Below are 26372 nucleotides of genomic sequence, written 5' to 3'. Positions count from 1 at the left end.
TAACGAGATAAATGTATCAAGCGCACGCACAATCGCTTACTAGCATAAAATGTGCAACCTTCAAATAGAGCTGCAGGCAAACGTATGTAGTGACAAAATTTCTCCCAATAAATGAAGAATCAGGCAAAAATCTTCTATCGAGAGTTCAACACACGGAGTGATCAGCCGCAGCTGTATCGAAAAGTGACTATGAAGGTTTAGTGCAACTTTTTTTTAAGAGTAAGAAGTTAAGTCTATGCACGGGCGAAGGGCTAATATACGGCTAATGTAGCGGTGTGCGTGCGCGCACACAGCTTCGTTGTAAATGCTTGCGTCCATAGCGGTCTGCCGTACTGCACGCTTCTTCATCTTATCGTGACAATATGCTTTACGCTTCCCATCGTGAATGGACTTAAGTCCGCAAAGATAGGGTGATGTTACCTGCAGTTGTAGGGCCGCCAGACTTTCCGCTGTTGGTCCCACTTCGAGGAAAAGGTACTTTCGTCGGTGAAGACCACCTCGCCCCAGTCGGTCACGCTCCATTGCTCGTGCGCACGAGCGAACTCCAAGCGTTGGCGCTTTTGTCGATCAGTGAGATACGGATTTTGGGCAGCAATACATGAACTGAGCCCAGCCTCACGTAGTCGCCTCCTGATGGTTCTCTCACTGATATCAAGCTGAAACATGTCCCTCATCTCTCGGGAGCTCAAAAAAGGATCATCAATGGCAGCGGCAACAATGAGCTGGTCCACGTCTTGCGTGCTTGACCGGGGTCGTCCTGCCCTGTAATCGTCATCGATGCGCCCACCATCATCTCTGAAAGCCTGAATGATGCGGTTCACAGCACCAAATGACCGTCTTGTTATGCCACATATCTCACGCTGAGATCGGCCTTCTAATGAAAGTCTAATGATGTACTGCCGCTCAGCGCGTGGCACTCTTGAAGGCATGACGGCAGAGACTAAGCAGAAAACTTCTACGCGAATAGTATTTCGTTTAAATCGACACTTAGCGTCCGCGAAAAAGAAGTGAATACTCGCTGCTTTCAACTTCCGCCAAAAAATACCGCCCCCTCAGCATGTGGTTCTCATGCGTTGGCATGCCTTATCTGATGAGCAGCAAATCTAAGGCGACTGTTTTCATGGTTTGTTCTTTTATTGATGCGCTAGGACCCATTCAAACCTACGACTGTGCGTTCTTCACGACACAAAAGCTACATCAGTATTTCCCTTGCTCATTGATAAAAAAACCAGCGCTCAAAAATACGCTGCTTAAGGTAGCGCTGATACCGCCGCTTCTTTGGCAGTTCACATGCGCGAGTTACAGACCCATCGCGGTCTTCTATCAGCGCCATCACTGCGGCCAGCGTGCTCGGTGAAGTTCATTGGAAAATTATCGGACTAGGAATAAAGAAAGACACTCCGAACTGTTGTAGGGTCATCTGTACGTCACGCGCGCATGCGCTGTCGGGTCCTTTTCGTTACGCCCGGCGCTGCTACATGGCGCTTCGGTAGTGTGCGGACACCGCTCCCGTGCTCCAATTACTTTTGACCGCACCTGTACAATGCATCTCGTGACAAGCCCTCTGTCTTGCCTGTTTGCCGAGATCAAAGTTGGCGTTATGAATGTGGGCTAACATTATAATATATGAGACAGGAATAACTGTAGAAGTTGTTTCTCTTTCCTTTTTAGAGTTGGAAATTATGGAGATTGAAGGCACTTATAATTTATGTTATTCAAGGTAGCAAGGGGGGGGGGGGGCATAATTCTAAAATCAGCGTAATTTAACATGAATTTCTGTGCATAAACCATAAGACAGGTGGAATTCTTCAGTGAACATGCATGCTCTTCATTGCGAAATAGTTTTGTCGAGCTATGTAAACCATTTTTTTCCTCTTTTTATCAAATTAGCGGCCTTTAATTGACTATGCTCTCCTATGTCGGAGTCAACCTAATTATAAATGATGATTGATTTTATTATGTTTTTCTTTTGTCAAGGATGGATGCTCAAAACACCCAATCCCTGTCAATGGGGAAGCACGCCGACATTGCAAGGCTATGAAAATATCTTTTTAGGACATGTATTTGTTAGGCTCGGATTGTGTGTCTAGCGGTGTTGTGATCAGCCATTCTGTGTTCATCTCCTTCACCAGCTATACGCATATGCACGCACGCTCACACGCACGTACGCAAGCACGCACCGCGCTAAGTCGCTACCGCGGATCCAATTTTTATCATCCGAAATATCGAGGGATTTGTTGTACTGCAGCAAAAATGTCTACGATCCAACTTATTACTACAGGTGTTTAACATATTGAAAGGTCTGCTTTTTCGAAAGTCTCCATACGTGGTATTCTTAATTTCTGCTGTGCTGGCTGCTGACGCAGTTCCAACCAGTAAGGGTCACACATCGTGTATGTGATGCTTACACTTTCTTCGAAGGTAAGCATGAGAATCAGCAGGAGAATGTTTTGAATCGTGCAAACATTAAAAATAATGTGCAGCACGCAATGTGCCCAAGGAAGATCTTCACCGACATGAGTTTAAAGGGACTCTGCAACACCTTTTTCAACTTTTTTTGACATCTTATATGGTTGCAGAACGTAGTCACCCAACGCACCCAGTACTAGATTACGGGGTCGCAAAGTACCTCAGCCAAAAATTACTGCTCTATGCCCATCAGATAACTTGGAAAGTCGCTCAAAAGATTTTTCTCTCTTTCCCAGTCTTGATGTTCTTCGACGGCTCGAATTACGTCACTAGGCCATGTAGCGGCAGTTGGCCGGTTTTTCTTCAGTTGCAGCAATTAACGCTTTTCGATAGGAACTTTTAAGAAAAGCCACAGAAACAAAGCATAAATGGAAGGCATATCTGGTGTGACGAGCAAATCACGCAGTGCCGCTCCGTGCTGGCGACAAGGATAGTTTTCGCAGTGGTTGCAGACGTGAAGGAACGAGTAAAAAAACTTATCGAAAGTGTTGCATGGTCCCTTTAATATTCTCCAGCTGCCGCCCAGCTGCAGTTTCAAAATGAACATGGCATCCTGTACAAGGGTACGCCATTTCCCTCCTGTGATGTACCCCTTTTGGAGAAATTCGAAAGTAATCAAACAAGTGGTAATAAATAAATAAATAAATAAATAAATAAATAAATAAATAAATAAATAAATAAATAAATAAATGAGCGTGCACCGAATTTATTTCATCGGATTACGACACACACAAAAAAACAAAAGCCACGAACACATCCTACACACTTGATGTGTTCTGCGTCATAGTTCAGGTTTAATGTACAGCAGTACCAATGCTCTGCGATCACCAGTGACGAAGGGCTGACTTATGATGCCCATTGTCGCCTGTCACAACGGAAAGAGTGAGTAAGAGCTCTAGCTGAACGACAAAACAAAATCTATATCCATTCTATGCCATTTATTAGCATAGACCAATTTCAATCGAGGTGGAACACAAATAAATCTGGACGCTCAAATTTTGCTATTTTAACCAATGTAGGAGACAATGAAAAACAATATTTAAGTGTATACAACAGTGCGCAGCCATGCATATCGAATAGAGACGTGGCTCTACCATGTACAACTAACGAGAACTATTACAAATTCAGGGGATGCCTAAGCAGTCTTTATTATGTAGTGAATGCGAAAGCGTTAGCTTCCGATTGCCGACAAAATATTCCGTTATTGCGTGCGCCCCTATAGCGTCATGGATATTCCGGGAACTGCTGGTCCGCTGGATGAGGAAGCGTCGCATGGTTAAATAACGTGCGTTGTCATAACATCATTATCCTGGCGAAAATAGGTGTTGTAGGAACGAAGGATACACAATGTTGACCGGAAACGGCGCTAACTGCGTCTACTTTGTGGTCTATTCGTTCCTTGTGCGCTTATTTTCGACATGATTGTCGGCTCACCCATGCAGCCACACTGTCTATCATTATTTTTCCTTTGGGAATGTGTTTCTCAGCTCCGTTAGAATGACTGATTTTGTCTGCCAATCACCACCGATATCACGAACACTCTGGTAATCAACGGCAGCATTCTTTCTTTGCGTCCTTTTTTCTTCCTTCCCTGACCGAGAGCCTTGGCTAATCGCAATCGCATTTTTTTACGTCTATATGTAGGCTTAACTTTATGTAGCCATGACGTTGAGCCTCACGACGAGGCGAACAATGACAAAATCATTGTACGTAAAACTGCGGGTACCTGTTGATTGTGTTGAAGGTGTTTGAGCTCAATAAGAGTATACGTTAGTCCTAATATTACTCCGAAACACATCCGTACTCGCATTGACAAGCATTGAAGACATTTAACCAAAACGTACTTGGCTCCTCGCCTAATTTCTACATCTGTGACATGCTCAAACTGCACACGCAGAGGTACGTCTCTGAAATGTCCGTAACACACGTTTCTAAGTCTATGACCACAACGCATTCATCCCTAGGGCCACCCTCAGCCAGCTGTTGCCATGGAGTCGTAGTGGCGCATTCCGGTAGTCTCGAATGCGATTCCTATTCATATCCAAATTACTCCATCTTTTCAACTCAATCCCTTTAATTTCGTTCTGATTGCGCGGTAGGCCAGTCGGTTTTGTTCACCAGTTCTGTGTTACGATGCCGACGACGCCAGGTTTTTTTTACCTACCCAGTCGGCTAATGCTTTCGCATGAATATTGTAAGTGTCTCTGCCGCTAACGGTGAGAGAGAGCTTGAAAAAGTTCTCTCACAGCCTTTACCAGTTGTCTCGAAGCTTGCGTTACCTCTTCCAATGTAAAGGTCTGACGGTAAGCGCGTTAGTAAAGGTTACATTGGCTGATGTCGGTGTTTTCCTGGGGAGTGCGAGTCGTCGTGTTGATACAGAACAAATTGCGCTATGGGAGATTCCCATTAGCGGAACAGGGTTCCGCTATTCACCATGAGAAATAAAAAAGTAAGGCGGAACCCATTCTTTGGGGGATCATAATTTACGTAAATGCGATTACCATTACATTGGTGGTGGGGACTAGGCAATTGGGGATAGATCCTGTAATTGGTGCATATGTTGTGCCGAGAAGGGATGTGCCATCTCCGATTGCAAGCGAGTAGCCCTGGCATGGTGTTTCCGCAACACGTTGTTGGCAATAGGTAGCGCGCTTTTGTGAACAAGCCAATGGCGCGGACGTCGCCTTTGAAATTTTGCTATGCGGCGAGTACGATAAGCTAGGGGCCATCATTACAAATTACGGGGGAGGGGGGCTTTGTGCAAGCAATGCCGTTGTGGCTATGTGGCAGGTTTGTGTTACTGAAGCGAATTCTGTTTAACCTTCCCGTCTCTCTCTCGCCATAACTTCAGTCTCTCCCCCCTCGACGCCCCTCCACCCTCCCCGTTGGCCATGATTTTGCGGCTCTCTCCCCCGTAATCGCCTCTCTCCTCTCTCTCCCCCTCGTGATCTTCCTCACGCCACCCCCCCCCCCTCTCTCCATCCTACTCGCCACTCTGCTTTTTGCCCATTTACGCCGAAGTTTGCAACCCATATGGTTTGGCGTAAGAAGCGAGGCAGCGATACCCCGCAAAGTTCGCGAAGTAAACTAGCTGGGGTTGCTAATCGCATTAAAATTACGGTTTCAAAATTGAACCATTGCGCATATTCCCAAATGAGTTAAGCTGCGGCGGCAAGCGCAACTGTTTCGCCCAGGAGGATGGCGCATGGGAAGCTCTCTGCCCCCTTAACCCAGAGGTTGGTAAACTGAAACCATGCTCTACTGCCGCTTTTTTCCTGCCTCAGATGGCTCGGCACGACAAGCGGGAGAGCGGCATATGCGTAGTGGGTAAAGAACGCGGAGAGTTCTAATGAAATTAAAGGGACCGACTGATAAGCGGAGCGTGCCAGTTTTCCGCATTATGTTACTTCAAAATTTGGCTCTGAACCCTCAGTGCCGCTTCGAACTTTCGTTGTCTGGTGTTGGTCGACTTGGTGCGCTCCTAACGATCTACAGCTGAGGCCCACCGGTAATGTACGATCGCCCGGACGGCAAGGGGAAGGCGGGACGTTACAGTTGTGCCAACTTGGTAGCAGGCACCTGTTTTCTTTTTTATTTTTACGTTGCGGCGGGCGCTGGGTGGCCGCCCGTGCTCCTTCCTTGCTTACGTTTTGCTCTTTCTGCCGTGGTAGAGTCACGCGGATCTAGGGTTTTATATCTGCGTTGCGTAAACCCACCACGGTGCGCTGGGAATACTCGCCTTGGCCTGCGACATCCGCGTTGCACCTAATGACCTGAGGAGTGCTAGCCAGCCTTGTGCAAAAGTTGGGAGTGTCTCGTGGATGACGTATGACAGAAGGTGGTATGGGGCATGCAGTTTGGTCCTAGTAGATTGCCTTTGCTTGGCCCAAGTGCACGATTGTAATACTCGCGTAGGCGTGAAGATAGCCGGAGTGGTACTTTGCGGGATTACTGCACGGCGCATTCGCATGCTTCACCTCAGTGGTGCCCCGACCTGAAATAATTGTTGCCTAGCATAACTGACGTCGCACACACGTGAGGTTCGCGTAATACAATCATTCTCTTTTCGCGATCCTGTCTTGCTAGGGACCATACGGGGTATTGACAGTTGTAGCGAACTTAAGCATGCCTCCACAAAAAACCTACTAAGAGTAAAGTTGACTACCAACACGGAGCCTTCGCGCCTGCTTGCCGATTTTCGCCAAGGGGCACCCGCTCTCGTGCTGCAAGGGGCTGGTCGGAGCTCAACGTTATCAAAGTTGTGCGGTAACGTTGAAAGTTACGTTCAGTGGGAGTGTTCAGAGTTGAGTGGTGAGTTTATCGCTAACCAAGGTAATTCCGCTCTCGCGTGCAGGCTTTTTGCCGGCCATGGACGGTGCGTCTCGAGCCAACAACGGCCTGCTGGACCAGATCGCGGCGCTACATTGGATACACGAAAACATCGACGTGTTCGGCGGCGACCACCGCAACGTTACCATCCTCGGACACGGACACGGGGCAGCCTGCGTCAACTTCCTCATGATGTCGCCCATGGCCAAAGGTATGTGTTTTGATCGCTCCCATATTCGCCGTGGGATTTGGGAACCTCACACTTAAGATTAAGGCGACGCCTACTCCAGTCCCAGCTTTAGGCAAATGTTACCCAGGCATAGTGGCTGCTTTAGGGTTTCGTGTGATTTTGCTGAAGTACTTTTTTTCCTGAAATTAGAAAACCCGGAAAGAAACGTAGACATCAAATATAACGTGTCGATCAAGAAGAAGGAAACAAAAGTATGTCAAATATTTTATTGAAACCGGTGAAGGATTTGAATTGATGCACACACACTGTATTTAAATAAAATTCCACGCGGCACGCGTGTTGGACAGTCACTATAGTTTTACGTGAAGAGTGAATATAGTGTGAACAAACAAATTTTTCAGTACTACTGGAAGAAACTTGTTTCTGCGTTAAAAGTAAATCTTAGTGCGACTTTCCTTGTTTCCTCTTTCCTTCCACTTGCGGTTCTACTTCCGGCTAATTTACTCCATAAGGTCACTTCCCCAATACATTCCTGTGTATTTATTTTTTAGCTACTTCAACCTACTGCAGGCTCTTCAGGGCCCATCAGAAGTGGTTACACTAACTTCATGCTAGCAGCGTAAGGATAAATTACATTTTTAACAGAAGAGGCCGGGTTTAAAAAAGAATATTCTACAATGTGTCACATCAATGTCATCAACTAAGTAATAGAAAAATGCTCAGACTGTAATAAACCGTTTACATGACATTTATAGAATATGAAAAAGACCTTGATTCTGTTAACACCTCTTCACGGATGGACGCCTTAAAAGACCAAGGACGGGAGGGCACCTACGAACGGCTGCTAGCCGACATATATGGGGAATGCACGGGTAGGATAATCCTTCACAAGCAAAGCGAAAACGTCCCGATCCGGAAGGGGGTGCGACGAGCAGATGCCACCTCTCCAAAATTGTTCGCAGCATGACTAGAGAGTTCAGGAACATTGACTGAGAAAACTTAGGTTTACGGATAAACGGGCAATATTTGAGCCATTTGAGGTTTGCAGACGACATAGTCTTGCTCAGAAAATCTGCAGAACAACTAAAAAAATGATTTAAGAACTAAGATCACTGACTTTCGCCGTGCGGCTAAAAATAAATATGAAAATATGTAAACTGATTATAAACAAACATGCTGAACGCGACGTTTTCAGCATAGGTAACGAAACACTGCAACAAATAAAAAATATAACAATCTTGGCCAGATGGTCAGTGCTAACCGCAACCACGAGAAAGAAACCTTGATCAGAATAGGAATGGGTTGGGGTGCATTCAGCAAGCAGTCGCAACTAATGAAAAGTAAGCTACCTCTATCCCTGGAAAGAAAGGTATTCACCCAAAGCATCCGGCCGGTGATGGCACACAAAACGGCAACTTGGCGCCTACTTAACCACTAGAAAGCAAACTTGGGCCCACCCAATAATGGTAGGAGTAACGCTTAGAAACAGAAAACGAGAAACCTGGATTTGGGAGCAAACTCGAAGAAACTAAATCATGGTTCAAATTAAGAAAAAAGATGTGGACTTGGGCTGGCCATGTAATACGAAGAACAGACAACAGGGGGACCACAAGGGTAACAGAACGGACACCGAGAGACGGGACTAGAAGAAGTTGAAGGTCGTTAACTGATATGGAGAGATGAAGTAAGAAAATTCGCAGGCCAAGAATGGACTCGGGCAGAGCGGTACACAAGCGGGTGGAGGTCAATGGGGGAGGCCTTCGCCCTGCAGTGGACCTAAACAGGCTGCTGTTGTTGTTTTTGTTCTTGTTGTTGTCGTTGATGATGATGATGAAAAAGAAAATTATGTGAGATGGCAAATCGACAGAAGCGCGAATATACACAGTGATAACGCTCAGTCGACAAAGGGAAGTTATATAAATACTACATTTGCGAGATTTATGTGCAATCACGCATTTAAATCCTAGCTCATCGATGGCTCTTACAAAGCATTCAAAAACTGTACTGTTGACGGCGTGCGCAGGTAGTTTGTTCCACAGTGCGATGGCTGACGTATGTGCGTTTATGTTGCTTTTACGTTGCCTTATAGATTTATTGTGATCTGTTCGCGAATAATGCCTGAAGGGAGCTTTTAGGTAGTAAGTTCGTGACATTTTGTAATGGTCGTGAAACAAAGGGTACAGAAACTTTATTGAGGTTATCATTCTGCAGTGGGCAAGAGTTCGAAGGTCGGCCCGTTTTCCCAGATCAGACACACTACTAAACCAGAAGTAATTGGAGAAGGTGAAAGGTTAAACCAGGTTCAGTACATGTTAAATTTTGGAGGATAAAAAAATGCAGGAAGGTCACATTAACGCGGAAGACTTCAAGGTAGCGAAGCTGTGAGTAACCTTCCCGACCATCACGAAGTTTTAAGCCCACGATTGCAGCCGATTTGCTCCTTCTTCAACGCCACAACGACCTTTACTCCATCTTTGTTGCGATAATGGCGAAGGAGAAGCAACTCGGCTGCAATCATGGACGATGCGAAGAGGAGGTCTTCTTCCACGAACGAACGAACCGAGCGCGCATACTTAAACTAGGCGCCCCAGGTGCAACGTGTACACTACCACGTGTTCTGTCTCGAGCAGGCGGCGTAATTTCTCTTCCCTCAGTTGAGGCCTAGTTAGTAAGCCGTTGGACTCACGGTTGTGGCCGAGTGGGTAACACGACTGACCCTCCGAAACCGATTCTGACGTCCTGGCCATTGTTGAGTTTGGCCTTTGAACTTTTGCAGATCGGTTTACGGACAGCTTCGCGCGATGTTTTTTTTAGGCCTCAATCACGCGATCACGAGTGCGCTATGACGTGCCTTTTGCGTTCCGAGCAAGTTTTGTCATGATACGGCAAACGCTAGAGTTTTTTGTGGCTAATGTTGGTCGATCTCCTTAAGTGGGTATGCTTGGCTTGACGCACGCGCGCTAGAGCCACCGGCGAACGCTGGAGGTTTTTTTTAAAACACGATAGTCTTTCTTGCGCTACTTAAACGCAGAAATTTTGATCTGCCTGTCTATCTGCCTGCCTGTCTGTATGTCTGTGACTCGATTCAGCCACCCTGCCAAAGCGAAAAAAAAAGCTGCGCAATAGTCTTATATACTCACAGCCAAATCTAAACGTCTAAGTCCGGTGTCAATGTTTATACTTGTCACCATTGTTGAACAAGAACAAGGCATTGAAGTTGAAGTTGAAGTTTTATTCAGACAGGAGTAGCCTGGGGTACAGAGGCAAAAGGCAGATGTACTCTGCCTGACGACGGCCTACTGCCCCTGCGGTCGGCATTGCACAGTGTTGACGAGAGCAGCAAAAAAGAGAAAGAGAGAGAGAGGGAAAAAAGATTTCCAAAAAAGAACAGCGTTATACAATGACTACAAAAGGCGATCATCAGCAATGGTGATGGAAAAAAAAGCAAAAAAGCAAAAAAAAGGAAAAAGAAAAGGAACGAAAGAAGCCAGCAACAGCAACGTTATGTTTACAAGAAAACCGACAGAGAACATAAAATGTAACACAGAAGCAGAAAACTGAGCACATAGCACATAAATTGACCTAATATATATATATATATATATATATATATATATATATATATATATATATATATATATATATATATATATATATATATATATATTTAATGCTTAAATATAATACAGCAAATCAATACATAAGTGACATTTCCAGTGTTCCTTTATCAAAAAAAATCATGGATGATTGCTTTTTGCGATAGCAAATGAAATACTACTTCAACAGCAGAAAACCGTCGCCTGCTGTTGTCTGCGACACCTCCTGGCGGCATTTAAGCAATCAAACGGCAATAGCAACGAAAGGTTGCACTAGATGGGATCTACGTTCCGCTTGGAACGCTCGTGGAGTAGGGCAACGTGGTTGTATAAACGTTGTAGTAGGGTGTCTGAATTCCCGCCCGTCTCCGGCGTACGGCAGCGCCGTCATCCATACACCCGACTTGGAGTAGTGGAACGCGGTAAATTTAAATTTAAATTTACTTGAGCAAACATCTAGCGTGTTATCTTGGGAAGAACGAGACGGGAAGGGAACAGCATGAGAGGTGAGCGGGAAAGAGAGGGGAGGCATTTACTGGCCTGGGGCGCCAGTCGACTATCATTTTTCGTCGACATTTGCAACGAAAGGAGCAGATACGCGGCGAAATTTCTTACAAGCCGTCTGCAGGCACTATCAATAAAGTTGTCGTACCGTATCTTTTTTTTTGAGGGGGGGGGACTTTGGCCAATCTCTTCAAGTGGGTACGCTTAGCTTTACGAAAGTGCGCTCGAGGCACGCTTGCACGAGCGCTCGGCATTTTTTTGGTATTTGTAACTGCGGAAACCATACACAAACGACTGGCTGAATTCCGCTTTGCTGTTAATTTTTGATAGGGGTTCTAAATTATGTCGGCATACCCCAGAGTTGCCCTAAGCAGAGATTTATAGGCATTTAGTTTGGCCATTACGTGTGCTTGGCGTAGACACCTTCTTTATGTTTTCAGCATCTTCTGGCACTCCAACGAGTCTTAGAAAGCTAGGGCTTTTTTTGTACCTCTAGAAACCGTGATTAATGTCCTCCAAAAGGGCGAAGTTTGGATAGTTTCTATGGCTTTTCCTGCAGCTGCATGGCATGTAATAAGTGACTTCCGACCTTTAAAATACTTCACTATGCTTGGAGGGTTTCCTTAGCTGTCTGGTAATATTCTGACGCACAAATAAAAATGAAAAAGAAAATTGATACCTACGATTCGCGGTAACCATGATTAGAACTCCAGGGCAGGAAGCATTCTGCGTAAACCGCAGTCTCGTAATTGCGAAGCACGTAGCGCACGCAGAACGGGGGGGGGGGGGGGGAGGAACCGCACGAGGCCACTAATTCTGCCTGGCATCACATAATGACTAGTAATAAGCTATCCTCATCAACCATATGCGCCTTAGATGAATGCGTTCACAACAACGATCAGCCATTGGGCAAGCTCACTGGTGAAAAATAGAACAAAACTTCCGGAAAGTTATGTAAAGTGCAGTTGCGGTATACTACTGCTCTGCATTTAAATGACGCCATTTTTAAAGCTAAGCATTACCAATCTGGTCGAAGGGTTCCACCGTCGCGGTAGATTAGACCTTCATTTGACCGCTGCTGCGCGTCACATGACTAGCAGGACCGAGTTCCGGAGTGGGCCACGTTCGCCGCTGCCGCCGTGCTGCTGGCTTGGCGCTTGCGCTGGTTCGCGCCTGACCACGTGACTCGCCCCGTGCATGCGACCTTGGCCATGAATGAGAGGGAGGCCTGGCAGCCTTCTCCGAACGTTGCGCGGTAGCTGGCGGCTTTGAGCAGTCGGCGGTAAGCGGGGTCTGACCGCCCCTCGGATATCGCCTGGCGAGCCATTGGGCTCGCAAAGCGCCGGACGGGGGACAACAACCGTAGACAAAAGTAGGCTTTGGATGAGATTAGTGTAATAATTACAGCCAAGTCAAAGGTTAACTAAATGAAACCAAGACTTAACCAACATAAGCGAGGCTTTCGCTGTGCATAGAATAGCTGAGCTAAGCCGCAGCCATCGTTTCACATCCCCCAGACTAAGGCCAGGGTGTTACCTTTCTACGGTGTTACCTTTTTACTGATTTCAGACCTCTTTTCTTGGTAGTAGATTATATGTTAAAGGGGTACTGACCAAAAATTTTGAAGGCGAGATAACCTCGGAGATAGATTGGTGTGAACGCACATACATCATCTGCGAAATATTAGCGGCGAGTACAGCCTAGAACATATTTAAAATCATTTTAAAGTGTGCGACAAGTAACCCAGCAGCCAGCAGAGGACCACGCGCGATCGACATCGCGTGGATATTTTGTAAATAAACAACATCCAAACACGTCACGACTTTGTGTTTGCCGCTTCCGCACTGTCGGAGTTTTTCACCGGCTCGCCCGGCTCGCCGCTCCAATCGGAGGGCGGAGCTTCTGCTCTCGAGAACGAACGACTCGATCGTTGGCGGTGGAGGCGCCGTGATTTCGTCGGCTCATCGGGCAGCTCGCCGCGACCAAAGTTCTACAGCCATTTCAAACACTCTGTTTTTATTCTTTTTAATTTACATTGGATGCGAAAACGCACCGGAGACACGAAAAGCCCAGTGAGCGAGCCGCACGGTCGTAGTGCAGGCGGCGGCCACGGCCGCGAAGTGGCGCAAGCCGGCGCAGGTAGCTCGAGTGATAGCTTGTTACCGCTGCACGAAATTGTCCCCAAGTCCCGACCATGGTGGCTTACATGAGAAAGGAGTTAATGATGCGATGGCGGGTTGCATTAAAAATTGTCATCTGCACCGCTCACGAGAGCGGCACTCGAATATCCGCCGCAGTGCTAAGCCGAACACATCTGTAGGCGGACCTGTAGGCAGACCGGCCGGCTGCTCCCAGCGCGCGCCTTGCCGCCCTCTGTCTCCAGCGTCGGGCGTCGTTCTTTAGCCGCGGTAGCATTTGCACTCGAAGCGCCTGCGTCACGTCCACGGTCGCTTTTTAATTAAGCGGCTCACGAGATCAGTACGTGGGGGCATTCGCAGAAACTGCCGGCGATGCGGATTCGACAGTGCTACGGCAGCTCTGCTCTGTGATATCCCTCCTACGGTCACGTGGTCAGCTTTGTTCACACAAAATCCATCGGTTCGCGGCACCCGCTGAAACCGAAATTGCTACTGGCCACATTGAAAATGCCTCTAATTGAACAACCGTCGCACGCCGAAGCAAATGAGGTTTCTACAGGTGATAAGCAGGTCACTAGCTACTCATCGCAACAAAAAAAACAAGGTGCAAAATTTTTGTATCAGTGCCCCTTTAAACCTGGTCGCAAGAGAGCTTTAAACATGGTCGCAAAACGACATATCATTAGCATATATTAATATGTGCGTATTCATTCATTCATTCATTCATTCATTCATTCATTCATTCATTCATTCATTCATTCATTCATTCCATCACCAATAAATCAAACAAATAAAGCAAAAGCAAACGAATGATCAGCGTTTCAGACATTAGGTTTAATAATTACTTTTCTTAAAGGGCATGCGGTCAACAAACTTATATGCATGAGTACGCTGAACTGGTTAGGCTTTAATTACATGACCTACGTAACCGAGGCGGAATAAACAGATAAGCACTTTAGGCGTCTTACTTTATTTGCGCCCTGAGCGGACCACCAACCCGTTGTCCGAATGCGAAGGCTCGGAGAAAAGGGTGAGGCTGGCCGAATCGTGCTCACTCCACTCGCCAACGGGCGGCCGCACGCACTCGCGCGTATACGGTCCGAAACAACGTTCCGGCCCGGCGCGCTCCCCCGAGAATTGCGGCAGTGGCTGTGCGAGCCTCGATTAACGCCGCCTGCGGACAGCCTCCTCAATCTCGCGCAAACGAGCTCTTATTACGACGCCGCCAACTGGTGGGGCGGGACGTGTGTCTTGTGTCCACACCCGGCGACGAACAAGAAAACTCCGCGCCGCGAAAACTGCGCGTAGCGAGAGGAGTCCACCGCCGTCGGACACTTTATTCGGGTGTCGAGGAGCCTCGGGGTTTGTATACGTGCGTCGCGTTCGCCAAGCCTTTGCTCCCCGGTACAGCTGTCACAAAAACGGACGACATTTGGTTTGACGAGGCTTGGACCCGTGCGGATGCGCGCATTACAAACGGCAGGGCTTATTTTCTCGTGTAGCTTCACTGCCAACGTATATATATATATATATATATATATATACAGGATTTGGAAATGAGGGGCTCGTTAGGAAATACAGAAAGAAATGCCGGCAGTCTACAACGCCAAAGAAGGTATAGGGGAATGGTTAGGCTATTTTTACCGTTAGTGACGTTACATTTTTTTATTATTATAATTACGTGAGAAAGAAAGAAAAACACGCGCCCAGAGTGGGGACCGCACCCACACCTTTCGATATATATATATATATATCATAATGGGTAAAGAGGGGCTCGTTGAATTAAGACAGAAATAAGGGTTGGCAGTCAAGAATGCCTCGGAATGCAAATGCAAAGCGGAGAGTACGGTAGGTCATTAAAACAGATGAATAATTTTGAAAAACAGAAAGAAAGTGAAGAAAAAAATGCCCATTGGGTGGGGTCCGAACCCACAACCTCCAGAATACGAGTCTGGTGCGATGACCACTACGCCGGCGGGGCTGTTTCCCCTCTACTTTCTCGGGTATTTTATTTAAGGTATTTGTTTTTTGCACTTGGGGGTGGTAACCAGCGCCACTCGGACTACTGAGGGGGAAGGGAACCTTCTTTTTTACCTTCCGGGCCGTGACTCGAGCGCCTACGACATGTCGAGATTGGTTGACCAGCATTGAACCCTCTTAAGCTACCTATGGCACCAAGACTGCCAGAGCAGAGGCCCTCGCTATGCATGTAGCGAATCAGAATATATACATACGTGCATGCAGGAGGAGTGATTTAAGCTGTTTGCTGGTAACGTGTCAATTTCATTAATGGTGAAAACAACGCGTAAAAGACGAAGACAGAGAAGGGAAAACAAACACGGCGCTGAATCCCTCCTCTGTTCTCCCTCCTCTGCCTTCGTCTTTTATGCGCTGTTTTCGCCATGAACATTCACCGACTTGCCCAATTCACCACACTCGTTACTGTGCCAATCCGTGACGGGGCCAGAGTAGCAGAATTCAACCACAGTTTAATGGGACGCGTACTGCACCTGTAAGGCGCATCCGGTTCCACAGGCGTCTGTCGGTTACTCGTCATCGCTCGCATTGGTGTCTAGAAGAACTGACCTCCTCAGCAGTCTTTATCAAACGCAAACATTCTGCTCGCGCTAACTGTGATCGGAGGAAGGAAAAACTTCCGCTGCAACGTTGCGACAAAAACTGCGAGAGCCAGCCCAATTTTTTTTTTCAACGCCCATCCTTTTCGAAACCCCGCCCGGTGACCGAGTTTCCGTTGCAAGCCCTTAACTCTTTGTGCGGTTACAAAGCCAATCCCGTGCGGGTCGCAGAGACAAAACAGAGCCTTAGCAGGAGCCGCCCCATAGACCGAGAACGAAGGGGCCGGCCTTCTGTCGCCCGGCACCTTTCGCGGGCCGAGCAGCCACCGTTCGAGCGGGCTGAGCTCCCATGGCGCTAATTAGCCGGCCTTATCCAGCGCGGGCCTGCCTCCGCTTCCGTGGGCCTCAACTACATCGGGAGGCAGGCCAGGTTCCCTTTCGATCCCGTACTCTACTTGTCCCTTTTGTTCTCTACTTCAGCGCCTTTGCTGGTCTTTCGGATCTCGTTCGCGATGCGCGCTTGGTTGCGGTTACTATTCGTTGCAGCGCACAGACGCCGCGGTCGAAAACGGCCGTGGTGCAGGGCGTCGCTTTTTCTGCCGCGCCAGTTCGCCGCGAAGGGAGCACTTTAATGAACTCCAATTACGCGCCCAATTAAGCGCGGAAGGCTTTATCACCCAGATTCGGAAGAACAAACATGCGCTCTGGGACGACAGGGGAACGGGTGAACGGGCATGCGCATTGCGACGACGTAATTTTGAGTTTGGTAGGATTTATTCGGTATTTTATAATTCACGTTTCTCTAATTTCTATCCTACATTACGAATCGTCCTCCTCGCATTTAAGAGTTGAATTTATGGCAGTGCATATAGTTATAGCGTCATAAGCTATAGGACCACGTCTTCTGCTACTCAATTGAAGAACCAAACTTAAGCTTCGTTTCTTAGTGTTGTTCTTTATTTAATAAAGAACGCGTGCACAAATGCTACCAAGCATTGCACGGGTGGTAAAGGCTGCTTCCCAGGCGCTGCGTAAATGCGCATGTGGTTGCAGAAAGGGAGAGTTTTGTCTTGTTGTGCAAGAGGGAAGACATTCTCACAAATCTTGAAAGTTGCATATTAGCACGCAATAGACCCTCGTTTCTTCGCAAACGCACAACGGAAAATGAGTTTATAGCCTAAATGCACAGTGCACACCCGCATAGATAGCTGTTGATCTAGATTTTTTTTTAAGTGGGCGACTATTTCATAAAATTTTGATTCGGATACGTCTAGTATCCAGAAATACCAGAAGATATTAGTCTTGATTTTCTATATAAAGCCTGTTCAGCTAACAGAGATTCGAAATTTACCCAGTCCAAAAGCAGTTTTCATGGCGCCTAGCTATGTTTACTCATCTCTGGGCTCAGATCTCCACGGCCGATTTCCGCGTGGCACACTCTCCGATTTGTAAATAACAAGCACGTAAAGCTATTATCCACTACTGATTTACAACCTTGGCGGTCGCCCCGTGCATAAAACGTCATGCTGCTGAGCCCAAAGGTTTAATCGGTGGCTGCGGCGGCTGTTTTTCTGATGCAGGCTAAAAGAAAAAAAAAATGGCCGCGTGTCTGCTCCTTTCGTTGCAAACGCCGGTAAAAGACGATAGTCTTTGTCGACATTTTCCAAGTAAATGCCTCCCTCCGCTTTCCCGCTCACCTGTCATGTTGTTCCTCTTGCTTCGTGCTCCTGCCAAGGTAAGCATGCTAAAAGTTTGCTCAAGGTAGTTTAAATTTACCGCGTTCCACTGCTCTAGGCCGGGTGCCTCGATGCCAGCGCTGCCGTATGGCGGAGACGCGCGTGAATCGAGGCGCCCTACTTCAACGTTCATAGAACCGCGTTCCCCGAGTCCACGTGCGTTCCAAGCAGAACGTAGAACCCATCTAGTAGAACATTTGGTAACTGTGGCCGCTTGGTTTCTTAAAATGCTGCCAGAAGCTAAAGTGGCGGGGGCGACAGCAGGCGACAGGGTGAATTTTTTGCTGCACTTGGTGTAGTATTTCATTTCGCAGAAATCAAGAATCGGTAAATTTTTTATAAAGGAACACTTTAAATATCCCTTGTGTGTTAATTTTCTGTTTTAAATTTGCGTAATGTCTTGTTCTTGTTCAACAATGCTGATAAGTTTGAACATATAAACCGGACTTAGACGTTTAGGTTTGGCCATGAGCATACAAGACTTCGCTTCACTTTGGCCGGGTGGTTGAATCGAGTCACAGACAGACAGACCAAATTTTATGGGTTTAAGTAACCCAGGAAAGACTATCGTCTTTAAAACACCAATCTGTCAAGATTTTGGTGCACGCTAAGGATTCTCACGGGTGTAAATTATTCTGTAGTCCAACTACGGTGGGCAGTGTAGCATGTAACACGCACAAATTGTGAAGAAAAAGCGCGTGTTGTAACATTAGATATGCGACAACGTCTTTGGGAAAGAAAATGAGGGCAGAAGGTGAAAGACGTGTTCTATGTCTCCTGAAATAAGGCAAGTAATTTACGGAAAAGCATGAAATCCGACCTCTGTTTGTAATAAACCGATGCGAGCATGTCAGTTTTAAATACGAAGAAGCCGTAGGACGGAAATAAAGTCGCAGACACGTAGTCAGAAATGTAGGCCTAGAAAACACCATAATTGGTGGCATGTACATAACCTTTCATTCTCGCATCTCAGACTGGTTGTGCTCGTCAAATCGACCATAAACCGCATGGAGGGGCTTTCTATTTATTAAGTGCAGAGCAATTTATGGGCTCGCCTTGTCGTCGTAGCTTGCTAGCGGTCGATGTCAAGTGCGGGAATCAGGCTGCGCAGCGAGATAACGGGCCCAAGTACAGCCTGATGTACCATGGTCAGGAAGACACTCTGAGGCTTCTAAAACCACGCGGTTTGAACAGTCATAACCTTTCGAACCATCTGAACCGCTGGCGCTTGTCGTACATCACCCCGTTGTTTAACGCAAAGAAAACTGCAGGTACATTTCAGGCAAAACCTGTGTATATAACCAGAAGCCCCCGCGTTTTAGTTAAGAACGCTCGTTGGTTACGTTTTTACGTTAATAAGCGAAAAAAGTTGCCGCGCAAGAAAAAAAATGGCGCGTTCGAAATGACAAAAAAAAAAAAAAAAAGGCTCCAGCCGCGCAAGAAAAATGTGGCGCATTCGAAAGATTCGAAATGCAGCATTATGGCTCCCGCTGGCGCAGTTTCAGGCAGGGGGCGCGCGAGCACTGCCAAGGCGGGAAATTTGAAATGAATTGGGTGGCAGCAGTGAGCGGATAACGGCGCTGCAGCCCATTCTGGCGAATCACTGCTCTGCACTTCCGACAGCTTCCACATTGAGTGGAATGGCTTCAATTTTTTTATCCTTGCACAGACAATGCGGTTGGCCGGCTGACTTTTTTTCTGCGAAGAATGGTCCGCGGGCGAATCGCGTGTGCGTAAAACGAAAGAAAAATGCCTGCAAAATTTTATCTCAGCGAAATAAAACCTGAAAGTTTTTGGCATACCATCACGCCCCCATTCACCATACCCCCGGGTAAACGACGGAAGCAACTCTAAGGCGATTTTGGTCGCTTATGTCACGGTTTCTTTCCAGCATGACAAAGAAAGATGCAGATAGAGGAGATGAGATTATAACAATCCTCCTCCGCCTACTTATATTCGAAGACATGACACTGCGTCTCAACAAAACAATCCACCGCCTGCTTATTATTTCAGTCATAAATCATGAAACTTAAGACCCCAGCAATGGTCTGCGTGCGCGATAGATGCCACTGGCAAGAGTTTGATTTAGCAAGCTAGGCGCGTGTTCCGTTTAGGCGTATCTTTAGCACAGTGGGAAAGTGGGAGACCTCTAGTGAGAGAAAGCGTTCCTAAATCTTGACGTGCCAAGTAAAAAAAAAAGGGAAATAGAGTCTACGTCGTGTTATCCCGTCCGAAAATGCTCTCTTGAAGGCGACAAACTCTTTCGACAGCAGGAGCGCGCGGTCTTTCAAGGCGTCCGAGGCGTCACCCGCGGCCCGGTACTACACGAGAAACGACGCAAACAAAGTACGGCCCTACGGAGCCCGCGGAGCACCGTTTGCTCGGCGTAAAACGATACGAACAGACGCCGGCTTCTTCACTTTAAGGAGGAAGGAGTGTTGTCAGCCGAGCCTGTTTGACATGTTTACGAAAACGGAGCACTGCATGGCGCGCCTCCTTCGCGACGTACAAAAGCACTTCGCCTGCGGGATGCTCGCGCCAAAGGATGAACGCTTCGCTGCTTGCTCGAAGGAAGATAAACTGACAGTGCGCACGGACGAGGCGCTCTTCTTTCGTGTAAAACTTTTTTTTACCGGGTTTGCTGACGCCTACGTGCTTATCGGTCTTATTATTTTTGTTTGCCCCTTAGATTGCTTCCGGCCGCTAACAAGGCGCCGACGCCGACCTCCTAGTGGTGTCGTATTGGTCGGCGTCCTGGCCGCTTAAGGCGCAAGCAAGAGCATGCCTCTGCCGGGTTAGCCTCGTAAAGTTCCTAAATCACCCTTTCACGTCGGGTCACAGCCGCGCCGTTTTCGAGAGCCTCGCGTTGGAAGTTCCAGATTGCTTAAGAGCTGCCGGACTTTGCACGGAGTGCTGTTGTAAGGTGGGCACCGGTGTCTGTTTTGCTATGCCGGGCGACGTCACCGCAGATAGCGCTTTCTCGAACGTTCTTGTTTCTTGACACGCCTGAGTATAGGAAAATCTTACTTTACGTTCCACTACTGCCACCCTGCACTGATCGACTTATAAACTTGGTTTATACGCTAGAAATTTCGACCACCCCCGGAAATTCTGTGAGGCAACGTGAGAGTCCGCCCTTTCGTTACGTGCCTGCGTTCTCATACCTTCAAGAGGGAGAATGTACTACACCTTTCCTTGTGGCGTACGAAGCAAAGACAACGGAAGGAAGAGGGCAGGGGCGAGAACAGCTTGCCAACTTTTAATGCTGCCCATTGTAGGCGGTGAAATTTATCCTGCACCAAATTCTGTAGTGGTATGGGTAGGTTATTCCTGTATTTTAAAATCTTAGCCCAAGGACAACAGGCGGTATCGAGATGAATTCCGAACATGAACTATACAACTAAAGTAGTCGTAAAACATCTGCTTTACTCCTCGCCTTCCTATTCCTCCTGATGTTTATCACAATCGTCATTGTTACCACTACCATCACGTCACCCACACAATCAAACATCGGTTGGTACTTTAAAACGACGGCGGCCCTAATATCTTGGCTGCTCCCATCTGTCAGCCGAATTCATTCTTTCTTACCTTATCGTAACGCTACTGATACTTTAGGGCTCCTCCACCCAAGCATTTGGTCGGGGTCTGTCTAAACGTTTTACGGGGTCGGCCACCATTTTGGTCTTTAAACCTGGGAAGGTTGGAGAAGTAGAGGGGGGGTGGAAGGGGGGACTTGGGGAAAGGGGAGGGGCAATGACACCTTCAAGCCCGGGACGGTGCTTTGAAGGGAGAGGTTGTAGGAGGGGCTTGGCGGACGGGAGGCGAAAAAGGGCAATTCGTCAACACAGATCTGTCGCACAACCGGTAGAATGCTAAAGACGTCACATTGACCGCAATCGAAAATGGCGTCTGACTCTAATTACATCCCACGTATTCAATGGAGATTATGTGGATTATGACATAGCGCGAGACACAAGATGTCTACCCGTAGTCCGTAATGCAATATACTCGTAATTCGTTTCACGTGTCGCGCTTTCGCTTTTCATTTCAAATGTCGTGTAAACTGCTGAGAAAGTTGTGCGTCGGCCTCCTTTCACGAGTTCCTGCCGAAACATTAAGCGCCTGCCTATGTTCCGGCGTTTCGGTTTCTTTTGCAGACAACGGGCTGTTCCGGCGCGCCGTGATGATGTCGGGGTCGGCGCTGAGCCCCTGGGCGATAGCGCGCGATGCCGTGCGCTACGCGCGCCACGTTGGACGTGCCTTGGGGTGTCCCGAGTCCGGCGCTGCGCTGGGCGACTGCCTGCGGCACCGTCCTGTGCGCGAGCTGGTGGACGTGCCGCTGGCGGTGCCCGAGCACCTCAGTGCCTTCGGTCCCACCGTGGACGGCACCGTGGTGCCTGGAGAGCCCCGGCTTGAGATGGCGTCGCCGCGCTCTTCCTACGCCGACTACGACCTGCTGTTCGGCGTGGTCCGCTTCGAGGCCTACTTCCTGTTCACCGCTCACGAAGAGAAACACGGGTTCGAGGTAAGCCTCCTGCACCAGACAGCCTTTGCATGATTCTCATGTCTCGCGCTGCTTGCGAGGCGTCGCAGCTTCAAATGCCCAACCTCAACTCGACGCTTTGGGGAGCGTACTTTAAGTGGTTCTTATTCCCTGCCAAGTGACAAGGACTTCTAGAGTGGTTGGCAGGTGCTTGTTCCAGACGTGGAGTGGCCAGGGCACCACCCACACATTTTCACAATGATAGAGTTCGGTTCTTAAGTTCTCGGTTTACCGACAAAGTTATAACAATTGGCGGTGCTCCACCAATCCAGATTTACCACGAATTATTAGATTCTGCAATTTCTTCTCCTATTGTAAGCACTGTATGTGCGCACTCCTTAAACTGTGAAGAACGCAGAGTGTTCTGTGTTCAGGAAAGGTGTTCAGAAAATGTTATACATTTTCAAGCACCGTGCTTACTGCGGCATTCTGAGAATGGTCTATAGGAGCTCTTACATTCTGATAAGATATTTTGTATGTAAGTGGACATCTTTTTAATACTATAGAACGGTATATCAGCGCTTTTTCAATCAAGGTGGCACCATTTATAAGGTTTCAACGTTGTGATGGTGCTATGTATTCGACTGCGGCATTCTGAAAATGGTCTAAAGAAACTCTTACATTCTGATAAGATATTTTGTATGTTAGTGGACATCTTTTTAATACTATAGAACGGTATATCAGCGCTTTTCAATCAAGGTGGCACCATTTATAAGGTTTCAACGTTGTGATGGTGCTATGTATTCGACTGCGGCATTCTGAAAATGGTCTAAAGAAACTCTTACATTCTGATAAGATATTTTGTGTGTAAGTGGACATCTTTTTAATACTATAGAACGGTATATCAGCGCTTTTTCAATCAAGGTGGCACCATTTATAAGGTTTCAACGTTGTGATGGTGCTATGTATTCGACTGCGGCATTCTGAAAATGGTCTAAAGAAACTCTTACATTCTGATAAGATATTTTGTGTGTAAGTGGACATCTTTTTAATACTATAGAACGGTATATCAGCGCTTTTTCAATCAAGGTGGCACCATTTATAAGGTTTCAACGTTGTGATGGTGCTATGTATTCGACTGCGGCATTCTGAAAATGGTCTAAAGAAACTCTTACATTCTGATAAGATATTTTGTGTGTAAGTGGACATCTTTTTAATACTATAGAACGGTATATCAGCGCTTTTTCAATCAAGGTGGCACCATTTATAAGGTTTCAACGTTGTGATGGTGCTATGTATTCGACTGCGGCATTCTGAAAATGGTCTAAAGAAACTCTTACATTCTGATAAGATATTTTGTGTGTAAGTGGACATCTTTTTAATACTATAGAACGGTATATCAGCGCTTTTTCAATCAAGGTGGCACCATTTATAAGGTTTCAACGTTGTGATGGTGCTATGTATGGTCTTCAAGTTTTATGCATCGCATTCCACCATAGGTTTGCTTTGCCGTGGTCAGAATAGAGCATCGGGGCTCGGAAGGAAGGGTCGTCATTATTTGTAAATACGCAGTAAAAAAATGACACTGTGAGAGTATTCTGGCGTGTACCTTTGTATGTGTCACGTCCTAAGCAAAAAAAAAAAAAAAAAATAGAAGTCTCCATCCCGCTTTGCGAAAGTGAATGTCCAGCAAGGCTGTTGTAAACACTACAAATGGTGATGGGGAAGGGTGTGAAATGTTTCTCGTCGTCTCGGCCGGCTTGTCAGTTGCACTCTGATAGTGTCATTAGATAAGGGTACAGAGTATCGGCAGTCTTTTCGCCTATGTTCCGTGCCGCCGTCATGATCATTGGTCAGTTCGCATTACGTGACATTTGTTTACACTGCGATGGTTCCTGGGCGCCGCAATTTTGTTGCTAACGCCTTTTAGTCGGTCAACTGTGGCAGGCTTAGCTTGTCCTCCCCGCTCTGCGGCTGCACTCGACTGACGTCGTTCCACATGCGTATCAAAGATAACGCGTGTAACAGCATTTCAGCAGCAAAATGGGTCCAAAGATGCCGGTTTGCTGCATCGTCGGTAGTATTGTTAACAAACGCCCCGGTCGAAGTTAACGGTGAGGCCGTAGATGTGGCGATCTCGCAAAACCGGTAAACGCCATAGCGGCCTCCGTTGCTGACTTGCGTGCCTCAGTGGCGGTATTCTAATACCTTACCTATTGGCGCTATAGCTCGGCTTTCCTGGCGACAAATACTGGGTCCTGCCTAGCCTGACGCATGAGCTCGGCATTTTGGGCAAGTACTCTATTTAGTGACACTAGACCTGCCTAGCCTTCAAAGATGATCTGCAAACATAATCTTTACCAGTAAAGCCTTGGTGGAAGGGTTCGTTGTTTACAGGGACCTTATCATTCATAATTCGGTTTCGATGCTTGTTTTGTGGTTTCCTTAAACAAATTTTGAGCTCTATGGCGTATGCCCGAGTAGCCTGACGCATGCGCTCAGTGTCTTAGGCTTTGGCGCCCTGGCGTTTTCACCCAAGGAGGTCGTTTTTGCCTACGGCGATGAAACCGTTTAGGGGCAGAGGTATACAGCTTTGCTGTAAAATATTCTGATGCTGAGCCCTCGAACGGGCAGCCACATATCAGCCTTAATGAGGGTTTCCAGACTCAAACGTTTCCTGAGAGCAACTTGGTTTTCATACTTCAATTACTCGATATTTCATGCCTACGCTTGTCAGTCTGTAGCGAGGTTGGTCGAGTTAAATCATCATGCGCTTACTTCACACCGCCAACGGAATAATAAAACGATGCACTTGCGAGTTTAACGCACTTGACGCAGGTGCCTTGGTTCAGGCATTCTAATATTCAACGTGCCTTCTGGTAGTACATGCATTACCATAGAAGAAACATGGTACTTCTCTCGTAGCTTCATTGTGAAGGGCCATTGCCAGAGGCAGATCCACCTCGTAGTCAGGCTTCTGATTGTCGTGTACGCTAAAAGGCCCGATTGCGTTCCGTTATTGTTCTCCGGCCGGGCAGGACCGCAGGTGCACGGACGAGTGGGGTCTGAGCTTAGTGCGGTAATCCTGAAATCCCCGTCTCCCTGTGCTCGACGAAACGCAAATGCGAAGCGTTTTGCTTCCGCTCCCGTGCGCATCCATATCCGGCTCGCGCTATGCGCGCATAAACGTATTCTCGCACGGTGATCCGCAGACCTTGTTTTATGTCTCCCGCGTGTTATTGAGCTAGCCAGCGGGTTCACCGGCGCGCACAGGCATCGCTGTTGTCGGCCTGCTTCCTCGCCGTTCCTCTTTTGTTCTTTCCCTGTTTCCGCCTCCGCCCGTCTTGTTGCAACGATCAGGGCAATCTATCCGGGGGCCTCCCTGTCCCCTGTACTGATTACAGCTGCGCGCCAGTCACTCTCCGGAACGAGGCAGCGTGATTGGACCGGGTTTGTTGTCCGGCTCGCCGGTTTGCCTCTTGTTACTGCTCTACAAATGGGCCTCCGCTGCACCCTCCCCCACCCCCCCCCCCCCTTTTTTTTTTCTCTCTCGGTTCTTTCTGCACGCGAGAAATCAGATCGTGCCGCTGGTCCTTGCGGAGGAGGCTGCCCCGACCCGCCCTTTGACTTCAGGCTTTGTTCTTTCACTCGCCCCTTTGCTGTTCTCCTAATCTCCCCCTCTCGTATTTGCTCACGCCGTCCCCCCTTTCAAGTGTTTTTTTTTTTTTATTCTCCCGGTCCCTCTTGCGGTGATTGATGCGCTTAGGAGAATGGAGAGGAATTATTCTCTACTTAAAACGACAAACCGATTGCACCGGGAAACACAAAGCTTTTGGACTAAAGCTCAGTAAAGCATGTTGTTGGGCTGGTTGGTTCATCATACTTACACGTAAAACTGCACATACCGACGGAACAAGGAACTGCGCTCGTCCTGTCTCTTCTTTTCCTTGTCCCGTCCGTATGCGCAGGTTTACGTATAAGCCTTTGGACTACCCGTGTTTCTTAAGAGAAAATTGTTCTGCTGAGCGCGAGGTCGCGAGCTCGATTCCCAGCCGTGGCGGCCGCTTTTCTGATGGAGGCCAAAAGCAAAAACTCCCGTGTGTTTGAGATTTCGGCGCACGTTAAAGATCCCCAGGTGGTCGAAATTAATCCGGAGCCCTCCACTTCGGCGTGCCTCATCGCCTGCGTTGCGTCGGTGCGTTACACCCTTCAATCAATAAAATCAAATCAGAGAAAATTGTTCGGGGTAGTGAGGGGTATACAAGTAATTAAATTAGAAAAAAATGTCCTAATTCGTTCCTCTACACTTTAATGCTTTTGTAAAAATGGTTCTACTGTCCATTCCAGAGTT

At 47.5% G+C, this 26372-nt stretch overlaps 1 protein-coding gene across 3 annotated transcripts in view; it reads left to right on the top strand.

Moving 5' to 3' along the window:
• Window positions 1–26372, top strand: part of LOC144170735 (neuroligin-4, Y-linked-like) — a 358223-nt gene that overhangs the window by 292546 nt on the left and 39305 nt on the right. For all 3 annotated transcript variants that reach the window (XM_077700710.1, XM_077700709.1, XM_077700711.1), the window contains exons 4-5: window positions 6824–7009; window positions 21696–22063. In XM_077700710.1, coding sequence (XP_077556836.1) covers window positions 6824–7009; window positions 21696–22063 — 554 coding nt within the window. The remainder of the gene's footprint in view (window positions 1–6823; window positions 7010–21695; window positions 22064–26372) is intronic.

Source organism: Haemaphysalis longicornis, unplaced genomic scaffold, assembly GCF_048455015.1.
Source record: "Haemaphysalis longicornis isolate Haplotype H1 unplaced genomic scaffold, Haemaphysalis longicornis Haplotype H1 scaffold_2, whole genome shotgun sequence".
Lineage (NCBI taxonomy): Eukaryota > Metazoa > Arthropoda > Arachnida > Ixodida > Ixodidae > Haemaphysalis > Haemaphysalis longicornis.
The sequence above is the reverse complement of the archived record's forward strand: the minus strand, read 5'-3'. Positions and strand labels throughout refer to the sequence as shown.